At 37.3% G+C, this 11,760-nt stretch overlaps 1 protein-coding gene across 3 annotated transcripts; it reads left to right on the top strand.

Moving 5' to 3' along the window:
* Window positions 1–412: 412 nt before the first annotated feature.
* Window positions 413–6,089, top strand: LOC126829660 (probable G-protein coupled receptor 156). Of its 3 annotated transcripts, none has more exons than XM_050559674.2 (8): window positions 413–511; window positions 1,648–1,767; window positions 2,340–2,475; window positions 2,828–2,935; window positions 3,521–3,643; window positions 3,793–4,137; window positions 4,788–4,949; window positions 5,215–6,089. In XM_050559674.2, the coding sequence occupies exons 2-8, from the start codon at window positions 1,652–1,654 to the stop codon at window positions 5,971–5,973; spliced, it is 1,749 nt and encodes a 582-aa protein (XP_050415631.1). In that variant the 5' UTR covers window positions 413–511; window positions 1,648–1,651; the 3' UTR covers window positions 5,974–6,089. The 3 variants fall into 3 exon arrangements, with proteins under 3 accessions (XP_050415631.1, XP_050415629.1, XP_050415630.1); XM_050559672.2 differs by lacking the exon at window positions 413–511 and adding an exon at window positions 1,422–1,494; XM_050559673.2 differs by lacking the exon at window positions 413–511 and having other exon boundaries at window positions 1,522–1,767.
* Window positions 6,090–11,760: the final 5,671 nt, after the last annotated feature.

The following is an 11,760-nucleotide window of genomic DNA, read 5'->3' as shown; positions in this document are numbered from 1 at the left end:
CCCTGGCAATCCACCAAATAATTTTCCTAAATTATTTATTGAATAGGTATTCTAGAAACCATAAAGTTCCATTACCTGTACATCAGCCATAAAACCTGGTTCATTCCCTGGCAATCCACATTGATGCCTTTAATCTCCACTTAATCCGCGGATTTACAGACAGTATGTCACCAATCTCTAACTATCTGCTACAATCAGCCTGGTTTATGGCAGTCATAAGCAGGGCTCTATCTCTTAAAACATGTGTTTTGTCACATCTGATCGTGGGAGAATGGAGTTTGGGAAATCCAATCAAGCTAACCCCATGTAGATAATCCACTGGTCGTAAAACTTTAAACAAATGGCTTCAAGTACATAAAAAAACAATTTTGGTCATCACTGGCCACTCGTATGAAGATTGTCATTCTGTGTGGACGCGGACTATTTTGAAGTTTCAACTGACACACGTATTTTCTATTAAATTCATATATAAAACTTGTAGAGGTTAATGAGATCATTTTTGATAAGCACAGTAAGTACACGTAACTCAACCTATATTTTTTTTTATCAATTACTTATTTCCATATAATTATTATTATGTTATTATTGTGGTCTGGGTAAAAATATTTAAATGATAGATATAGTTTATGAAACGGGGATTTATTAAAACTCTATTTTAATACATGATAGGCATGGTTAAAATGAGTATTTGCAATATAAAATAAATGCTTGATTAATTTGTTTTAGAAAGCTGGGAGTTCGATAATGAATACTGACAAACATAGCAACCATTATATTGTCACAATATGGACATCCATTTTCAGAACATCAACTCGAGGATTTGTACAAAATATTTGTTTGGTCTAAAATACCCCAAACATGCATAGATATTTCAATAGGGGTAAAAACGACAACAAAATTAATTGACTAATTAATAGTAATAAATTTCATTTAGCGTTCTGGTATATAGTTCAATAAATAAATCATTGGTTATTTTACGTGCCTGGGACAGTTAAATGAACCAGTTAAAACTGATGGTTTGTCCCTAATTGGGTGGCAATATAACTAAATTATAACTGTCGTGATATAATTAGCACCAATGTTTCAAAGTTTACTGTTGTTAACATTCAGCAAATCGTTTTTTTAGGGGGGGGGGGTGTATTTAAAATGCTTTTTTAGAAAATAAAACAAACAAAACAAGGCTTCATTGTCAACGTTTTATCAATCAAATCATATCAATTTCATCGTGTTAGTTGACCCTATAGAAACATCACGAAACAGACCAAGAAATAATTCGTTTAAGACACGTTTAAATCATTTAAAGACGGGGTTGATGGTAGAAAATAAACAAACAGAGTTTATTCAACCTATCGATTGTTTTGTAAAACTTGTTGACAACAAAGAACGAAGACTACAAACCCGATAAAAAATCTTGTAAAAACTGTCAGTGGTTTCTCATGCCTAGCTTGGGGGATCAACTTTGTGTACATAGGACTTGAATAACATTATTATCTTGTAATAATGATTCTTTTTGTAATTAGTTTAAAATACAATTAATGTTTTTGTTAGAATCTTGAAAGTCCAATCAGGGTATGAAGCAAGGATTGCTGTTGCGACCTGCATTAATTTGTATGTACATTAATGATTTTTATGTGCTTATTATTGTAGGAAGATGGACACACGTGAGATAGGAGTCGGTGTTGTGGTGGTGTCATGGGTGTGTGGAAGTATATTATCTGTCATGTCTCTGGTCTATTTGATATTAAATATACGTCTGCGTAATACGAGGTTAGTTTGTCATGTCATTATTTATTTTGAATGCTCGCTTGGGAAATACTGGAGATGCACTAGTATTGTGGCGTGGCTTAAACATTCAAAGCAATTCCATGGAATGTATATTTCAATTTTATGGGTTATAATGTTGCCGCTTAAACATACATTATGCAAGAGTTAAATCTGCTAATTGCGGGTCTTTCTTTGGGCCTGAAATGTTATCTAAATTATTAATTAGACATTAATTAACTGATCCAGGCCATAATAAACTCTCGATGGCATCGAATTTCTCCGATATTAAATAGATTAGAACGATTCAGGCATATTTTGATTTAATCTAAAAATGGAGGAGCGAGACTTAGCTTCGAACAACCAGTACGGTGTTTGAAATTATTTCACACGTCTTATCAAACCTTCAAAGGCTAATATCGCAATAGAGTAATTTGAATGCAATTTTCAAATTATTCATTTTAAATGATCTATTTTCGAACTATTATAGCAAAAATGACTAGCTCTTTATTTAAAATCTTACATAATGTATCTTTAAAATGATTTTGTCCATTAAAATCTTACTTTATTTCATTCAGGTTGATCAAAATGTCCAGCCCAAATTTGAATATTTTGGTAGCATCAGGAGGCTTGTTGTCCAGTATAACGTGTGTTTTATTTGGTATTGATTTCTTCATAGCAGACGACAGAAAACAAGTCTCTAATATATGCCAGGTAGGGAATTCAGTTATATTTATACTCGTATTATACATTTAGAATTGAACATCAAAACTGGTTTAATTTTAAAATTAAACTAATTAGAGCCTATCGGTATTATAAGATATGCTATTTAATCATGCATTCCAAATACGAATCAAAATATTACTCAATATTTAAAATGATATGGGTTTTGTATACCGGCATTACTACTCGTCATTACTGCCCTCAAAATGTGTATATCTTATACGAGGACGAATCGTCCAGGATTCGATATTTTCTAGTTCTTGTCAAATTGAATTGTCGAAAAATAAAATATACCAAAATTTGTGCCCTGCGTAAATTTTTTAACGTTTTATTTTCTTTTCAGTTACGTGTCGCCTTTTTAAGCTGCTCGTTTTCACTGTTGTACGGACCCCTGTTAGCGAAATGTTGGCGAGTTTATCGAATATTTGAACAGGCATCTTTAAAACGTGTTGTAAGTATTTAATAAACAAAGCTAAACCCTGGTCGTCAACAAATATAATTTATTTACAAGTACAACTAATCGTCTGAGATTAGAAATGGATCGTGTTATCTCCCTTGTTTGCTGGCGGCTGTTATATTTAACATCCAAAACATGATATCTGAACACAACACCGGTAATTCTTACCAACCCTTTCCATTTTCAGAACTCTGTAAGCTTCCGTTGCGGAAGCTTCTTTACCGAAGGAAGCCGCCTGACAATGGACACTATCTAGTTGTTCGGATGAAACAAAAACCGAGGCCTCGTGTACACATTGGCGTGTACGTAAAATAACCATTAGGTCCGTTTCCACAATCCCGGTCGCTGCGGACAAGTAGGACGTTAACCCCATTTCATCACGAAAGCCTGTGCTACTTAAATTTGATGTACACTAACCCATTTAAGTTTATTCCAGAAGTCAGACCCCACCTTTCATTATAATCATTTATTCCTTCAAATACTTGTTATTAATGCCACAACACTATTAAATGCCAGTGTTAATATTTGAATTAATTAATGTTGATTTTGTTAATTGATTATGATCATTGTATTTTTTAGGTTATACGTGATAATCAACTATTCATATTTATTGGTATTTTGTTACTGGGTGACGTCATTCTGATGTCTGCATGGCAAATGGTTGACCCTCTTCAGTACACAAATATAGCTCATGTGTCCCAGGTAAGAGCACCATAAATATTTAAATGTTAGAATTGGATTCCCTTTCGATTTCCTGACAATCTATCTGAAATAGAGATGTAGCCTAATTTTGCACTACTTCTATTTTTGGCACATTATATCCTATAAATATATCTTGTTATGTTTTTCAGATTGTGTCAGAAATGAAATTAAACCTATCCCATCTATCAGTTGTAACAGTCACGACCTGTAGTTGTAATAATATCGTGTCCTGGTTGATGGTTACCATTGCTTTGAAGACTCCTGTCCTTATAGCCGGTCTATTTCTCGCATGGAAGACCCGTGACGTCATGTTACCCTCCATGAATGACTGTTACGGCATCATCATTAGTACTTTGACCACCATTTCTGTTTCCACTACCATCATTTCCATCAGCAGTATTTTCCAAGATCGTCCTAACATCGTCTATGGAAGTCTTCTACTTGGTATATTTGTCTGTTCTGCAGTAACCACGTCTATGGTTTTCGTCCCAAAGGTAGGTCATGGAAAAATTACTTTCCTACGGTGTAAATAGAAATACTATAATGATATGCTGAACATACATGGTAGGATTCGAACCCCGGTAGACAATTTAATACAATGCTGTCGAATTCTTATTAACGGTACCCTCTCATGACGATAAACGATGGGGATCACGTGGCTAAGTGGGTAAGACGCTGGCTCGCTAGCCTGGAGGTCGGGTGTTCGATCCCTGCATTGGTCGAGAAAATTCATTCAGATTTTCCAGCGTGGTTTCCCCTTGTCAGTTATGCAGGACGGAGGGTCTGACAAGGACAGCTGTCTAGTCGTTCGGATGGGACGAAAAACCGAGGTCCCGTGTACACATTGGCGTGCACGTAAAAGATCCCTTGGCAGTTGGAATTCGATATAAGAGTAGGCCGTAGTACCGCTGTCCGGGCAAAATTTCCCTCATAGCACACTGTATGGCGTATGCCCGTCTTCATTAGCCCAGTTTAGGAGCAGAACAGTAGGACGTTAAACCCCATTTCATTTCATTTCATTTACGATAAACGATTTTGTCCTGTTCAGTTTTTATTAGACGTTATACCGGTCACCCGACGCCATTTCAAGTATTCAAAAATAATTGAGTTCAGGCATACACATATATATTTCGATTTATTTTAGTTGATGTTATGGTGGAAAAATCCGGAAAAGGCCGATCTTCGTGTTTCAATGTCTGCTAAGTCTACCCACAACGTCACAGGAATACAGACATTCGACCAGTTTGAAGATGATATGTACAGTGTAGTGGCTGAAAATCGATCCATGAAGAAGTCATTACAAGAGGTAAGATCAAGTATTTAATTTTAGTGGGGATATCATAAATTATCACACTACGGTTCTTCATCAGCAATACCAACACGTCTGCTAGCGGTTAAATAAATCTCATATTTAAAGATCTTAAAACGGAATAATGATCTTAAAACGAAACGGAATAATGATCTTAAAACGAAACGAAATAATGATCTTAAAACGAAACGGAATAAAGATCTAAAAACGATGGGAAACTTGGTATCAACCGCATATTTAACAAAATACTTAATGCTTTCAGAAAGACCTGGCCATTAACGACCTCCAAAAACATTTGAGTAATGCACAGAAGAAGTTGATGGAAATTTCACTGGACCAAGAGGCGCGACAAGACAGTGGTTTAGATATTGATCTTTCATCTTCAAGTGGACAAGACGACAGCGATGCCAATACATCGGGCGTGAGTGGCGAACAGTTGACACCAGAGAAGACACCACCACCACCATCTTTACCAGTTGTGACACTACTTGACACGGATGTGCAACGGCAGCATAGCTTAAAGAGTTATAACAGTTCAGCAAGTGTAGTTGGTTATAACAAGCTGTGTCGCCTGCGTGATTCCATTGCCGAAGACCTTAACCAAGCTAAACATCTGAGCACTAACATTCGAACCTCCATCTCCAGAGATATGGACAAAGTAGATAAAGTGTCCAGACACCGATCCTTCCGTTATGACTCTTTGAAATCAAGACAGGAACTAGCCGGCTCCATAGCTCAATCATACAACCTCGCTGATTCCGGGGAAACATACTCGTATGTTTCCAGTTGCGTCACTTCCTCTTCTAATCTTCAACAAGTTAGAAATGTTCAATACTCCTCTTCAGAAAGCATCGATACTCTTCCAAATGACAAACTTTACCCGGAGCGACGAAAGAAACCAAGACGTCACATGAGAAGAGGTGACCTGAATAAAACCGTATATACCATTTCAGCAAATCCAAGAATAGTGCAAAGTGCTGTTACTCTGTCCAAGAGCTTAGACACCGATACATTTGTGTAAAACAACTATTTGAGTGTGATAGTGAAATTTGTGTGTGCAAAAACAACTCTAGCGATAGTGCTCATTGTTGGCATCCAAGATGTCGATTGAATTGTTAAAGTATATTAATGGTTGATTAATGATTTGAGCCTTCAAAAATGGTAATATAATCAGAATTTATTTCATATATATATATATTGTTATTATTACTGTATATAAACATGTTTATCTATTTATATCAATTTGTATATTTTGTTGAACAAAAAATATTGTGCTTTCCAAAAATATTAATAAAATGAATATTCCAAAAGCATGTCTTGTTTTATAACCTTAAATAAGCAAGGGTACACCTTAGATAAGAAACCTCATATGTCGACCTGTGTGTCTCAAGCTAAGTGATGATACAACACATTTCTTTCTGACAGGCGCTGATGTACTTCAATAAGCAATTCTTTCCTTCAAAACAACGATTAATTATTGTTATTGATTATAAATTTCTGCCACATTCAACTACAATTAAGCATATGATTCTACCTGACACGGGTACAGATCATCTTTTTAATGGCTCCAACATGTGACAACACAGTCGCAAAATACTGTATATTCTAAGCCACCCTAGTGCAGCTACAAGCACACGTACTACATGTGCTGCCACTCATTGCATCCACATCTAATGAGCCACATTACAACCGGTCAACTTGCTCCGGAGTCTGTCATGTGGCTCATCAGATGTGGATAAAGTTGTGACACACCCTGTAGTACGCTTGTTAGTAGCGACACTAGGGATGGTTTAGAATATACGGTATTTTGCGCTTGTGCTGTCGCAGGTTGCAGCCAGAAACACGACTAAAGGATTAAACTGAATTATTACCCAATTTCGTGGGGGTTATTTTCGTGTTTTGCGGGCAGAATTTTATTATACGCCCACATTTTCATGTGGACGTATTATGCCGTCGCCCCTGTCCGTCCGTCCGTCCACAATTGTTTGTGGACTCTCTACAGGTCACAATTCTTATCCGATTTCGACGAAACTTGAAATATAGGAATATCCCCAAAAGATCTCGACTGCTTTCGATATTGGCATGTATCGGATCGAAACTTCATGGATTATGGCCCCTGTTTGTACGAAAAATCACGTTTTAAGCTTGTGGACCCTATAGAGGTCACAATTTTGATCCGATTTTGTTGAAACTTGAAATGTAAGTTTATAACCCAAAGATCTCAGTTCCTTTCGATATTCGCGCATATCGGACAGTAACTTCCTGAATTGTGACCTCTACAGGGTCCACAACCTTGATATACCATATTTTTACACTATTCGCGTACAAGCGGCGGCCATTTTGTCAGAGGGCCCAAGCTAAAAAAGGCGATTTTTCGTATAATCAGGGGCCATAATTCAGGAAGTTACGATCCGATATGTACAATGTCGAAAGTAACCAAGATTTTTAGTTTGAGTTATAAACATGCATTTCAAGTTTCAGCAAAATCAAATTAAAATTACAACCTCTACAGGGTCCACAACCTTGATATACCATATTTTACACTATTCGCGTACAAGCGGCGGCCATTTTGTCCCGCAATTTTGGTCCGATTTTCACGAAATTCGAACTCAACCTTCATTACGGTGTAACGGTTATATAATCAAACATTTTAAATCGGATAATAATTGTGACCTCCAGAGTGAACACAAGCTAAAAAGGGCGATTTTGCGTACAATCAGGGACGATAATTCAGGAAGTTACTATCCGATATGCGCAAATATCGAAAGGAACCATGATCTTTAGGTTATAAACATGCATTTCAAGTTTCATCAAAATAGAATTAAAATTGTGACCTATACAGGTTCCACGACCTAGATTTACCATATTTTTTACACTCTTCGCGTACAAACGGCGGCCATTTTGTCCGGCAATTTTGCTCCGATTTTCACGAAATTCGAACTCAACCTTCCTTTGGGTGTAACGGTGATATAATAATAAGGTTTTTTAAATGGGATAAACATTATGATCCTATAGGGTCCACAAGCTAAAAACGCGATTTTTCTTACAATCAGGAACCATAATTCAGGAAATTACGGTCCGATATGCGCGAATATAGAAAGGAACTGAGATCTTTGGGTTATAAACTTACATTTCAAGTTTCAACAAAATCGGATAAAAATTTTGATCTCTATAGGGTCCACAAGCTAAAAACGTGATTTTTTGTACAAACAGGGGCCATAATTCATGAAGTTTCGATCCGATACATGATAATATCGAAAGCAGCTGGGATCTTTTGGGGATAAACCTATATTTCAAGTTTCGTCAAAATCGGGCAAGAATTGTGACCTGTAGAGAGTCAACAAACAATTTGTGGACGGACGTCCGGACGGACGGACAGGGGCGACGACAATATACGTCCACCTGAAAATGTGGGCGTATAAAAATGATCTTAGAATTATTTCAACTTATAAGTTAATACAACACAATAATTTATTTTACTCAATAAAGAACACCGGGGACAGACTCAGACAAGCAGGAAATCTCATTTGCGTTTTCATATATTTATGATATATCTAGATGCATCGCCACATCGGTGTCAGATTTAGAAGGGAGGTCCTAGGCTATTCCACTTGTAAGGACCCTCCCAAACCCTGCCCTGACCCTCACGACTATGGGCTAATGGGAGTGTGTTTAAGAGACAATAAATTGGAGCAAAGCCGAGGATGATGACATGTTTCAAAATACACGTGTAAGAAAGACGTTATACCACACCTTGGTTGAAGAACCCGCGGATCTGGCGGTCCCCGTCCTAGTAGGCTTCAACCTGCCAAGCATATTATGTAAATCTGGCACTGCCTCACCTATTACAGTTATCCTAGTGCCAGTCTAATCCATCTGCGATTTTTATTGATATATCTAAGAATGATATTAATTTGTATGACTCGGGCTATATGTTGTAGGTCGTGTTTAACTGTCAATAAAAGATACATGCCGTGTTCTACGATCTCGTCTAACAGATATAGTAGATACATACTGTGTCTTACGGTCAGTGACAGTTACATGTCGCGTCTAACAGTCTGAAGGTCCGTTTATACTGAAGGCGAATGCGGCCGGGTTTTTGTTCGTGCCAAAAATCGCAAAGATTACCCCCCGAGTGTATTTTGTAAACGCAAACGATTTTGATTAGCAATTGGAGTGCTTGGCCAAAGGGCAAACTCAGGGGCGGATCCAGAGGGGGGTGGGGTCGACCCCCACCACCTGCTCAGCTACATATTTTTTTTTTTTTTTGTAAATCAACACTTTTTATGAGAAAAGTTTCTCAGCCGTGTGCTTTATCCTTTATCGTCAGATGTGGGACAGGATGGACACTCAAAGCACGAGATAATGATATCCATGTAGATATCATGTGATATCACAATTAATGCTTTGCATCCATGAAATTGCATCACAATGTCATTGTATTAATTCATAATAAAAACTGACGTCAAACGAGGTGTTGAATTTCTCTGTTTAAAAAGCTTAATGTGTATGTATATACGCCAAAATGACTATAGAGGCCATGCGGGAGGGGGGGGGGTACATTATCTCAGGAACCTGGCAAACCCCCTCCTGCAAAAATTCGTGCACGCCTTGTGCCTCACAGTCAATATATACCGTTTCTTTAAATGACATCTAGAAGCACGGTTAACTATTCATAACAAAACACAACACAAGGTATATATGGATGTAACTACTTCTCTATTATTTAATAACGACGTTTCGTAACACATACAGGTCAGGTTTTGAACGGTGTTCTTCACGCAAGTCCGATCGACATGAATATCGACGAGCTTGTTCTTTTAACAATTCTGAATCCCTTTGGTGAATTAAATTTTTTAATTTCATGTAACAACATGGTCAGTTCCTAGTCAATTATACGATCGTGGCTGTTTAAAATGTATGTTTTCTTGCAACCAAATTCCCACCTGATATAAGTGTTATACCTAAAAATTCTCGTTTCAAGTCCACAGAGCCGCGGCCCGAGAAGCCTATGGTCAGGGTGTGCCGTCCACGTGGAAACATTTTGACACCCTATTTGATTTTCAGGACGATCTGTGGTGTTCCGCGCTATTCTACAATGCTATTTCGTGCGCGTGATCTGAAAAATGAAATATATGATTTGTGTATTACGTCCGCAGATAGTGTTTATTGGACAGCGAGAGTTTCAAGTCCTTGGTTAATCGATTTCTATCACTTGAAATTTGAAGATATCAACTTGACTTTTCAAGATGTCATCTTTACTTTTAACTTTTAAGATACAAACTCGCATTTTAAGACACTTACATGAATATGCAAATGCCAACTACAATTTTCAAGACACTAATCTGAGACTTCAAAATACAATTTTGCATTTTTAGGACAAATCAGTTTTATCTAACTCTTTACATTTAATCAATCACTGTAAACTATTTCTTAGAAGTTAGTGCTTTGGAAATTCATGGTAGTATCTTGAAGATTCAAGTAAATGTATCTAAAATTCAAGTCAGTAACAACTTGTAAACATTTACAAACAATCATTCAATGAGGAACCATATTGGGGTTATCATGATTATAAGTAGGACTAATATTACAAAAAACAAGCATTACAGAGTTTGTGCGCACCTGTCCCTCCACCCGCCTTCACTCTCCCTCTTCTAATCAACTCCCACTCCTACACTCCCCGCGCTTTCCCTTCCTTCCCATCTTCCTTGCATTTCAGTTCAATGTCCCTCTGGTTTATTTACCAAATAATTTCTTTTAGTAAGTAGAGTTCAAAATTTTCTCGTGCACCCCCTCTTACTTCTACTTCTATAATCGTTTTCAGCTTATTACAAACTGGTGGTGACGATGATAATGTTAATGATGATGCTGATGATGAATTATATTGCTGCCGAATGTAGATTTTGGAATCACTTGTTGCTCCCTCCCCACCTGTTCTCCCAACGGCGCCCTCTTCTTCTACCCTTCCAAACCCATTTCAAACTGATGATGAAGATGATAATGCTAATGATGATGATGAATTATGTTGCGGCCGGTATGTAAATTTTGGGATCACTTGTTGGAGATCCGGGTTCCCAGAAACAATTTTCCCTTGTGTTAGATTGCGCGCGAGTCCTCGATTGTTCACATACAGACGGTAAGAAAATTAGAAGTTTAAGTGGCTGAATCACTAAACTGAACCCACTCAATTTATATTATTGATATACACTTGTAATTTCCTCGAATGTGAGTGTACTCGGCTGTTGGCGTTCACTATACACACAGTCCCCATTTGTAGGTATTAAAACTTAAGTGAGCGCCCTCGGTTGATTACATTAATAAATGATGTTATATCGCGATATTGTACCATATATCAATTTTAAACGGTTATCTTGTTTTTATACCCATGTGTGGTCAAAGGGGAGGGGCAGGTTAAAGACCACAATGAGTGTCAAGTCCACAGGAACGTAGTGTAGATGGCCTCGTTTGTCTGCGTTCCCAACATACACCATGCGTGTCCTCGATTAGGCGTTAGGGACTCGGTCGGTCGTATTTACCCAATTATTTGCAACCCCCTACGTGTCCACATTTCTTCTGTAAAAAGCTAAACGCTTAAAATATATAAATTGAGGTAATATTTATGTTTTTTTTTCATAATCGTTTGATGTAATAGAGTTTAGAAATAACGGTGTTTTTTCGTTACATGCAATATTTATCAAGACATCAATTACACCATAAACATGTTCGCGTGTTTGACCCCTGCATTGACCGAGATGGAACGAAAAACCGGGCACGTAAAAGATCCCTTCGCAGCTGGAATTCGATATAA

Source organism: Patella vulgata, chromosome 8, assembly GCF_932274485.2.
Source record: "Patella vulgata chromosome 8, xgPatVulg1.2, whole genome shotgun sequence".
Lineage (NCBI taxonomy): Eukaryota > Metazoa > Mollusca > Gastropoda > Patellidae > Patella > Patella vulgata.
This window is presented reverse-complemented; position numbering and strand designations above follow the sequence as displayed.

Coding starts and splice junctions, on each gene's coding strand:
- LOC126829660 (XM_050559674.2), top strand. CDS start 1,652: ATGGACACACGTGAGATAGGAGTCGGTGTTGTGGTGGTGTCATGGGTG. Junction 1,768..2,339: donor ATACGTCTGCGTAATACGAG/GTTAGTTTGTCA, acceptor TATTTCATTCAG/GTTGATCAAAATGTCCAGCC. Junction 4,138..4,787: donor CTATGGTTTTCGTCCCAAAG/GTAGGTCATGGA, acceptor GATTTATTTTAG/TTGATGTTATGGTGGAAAAA.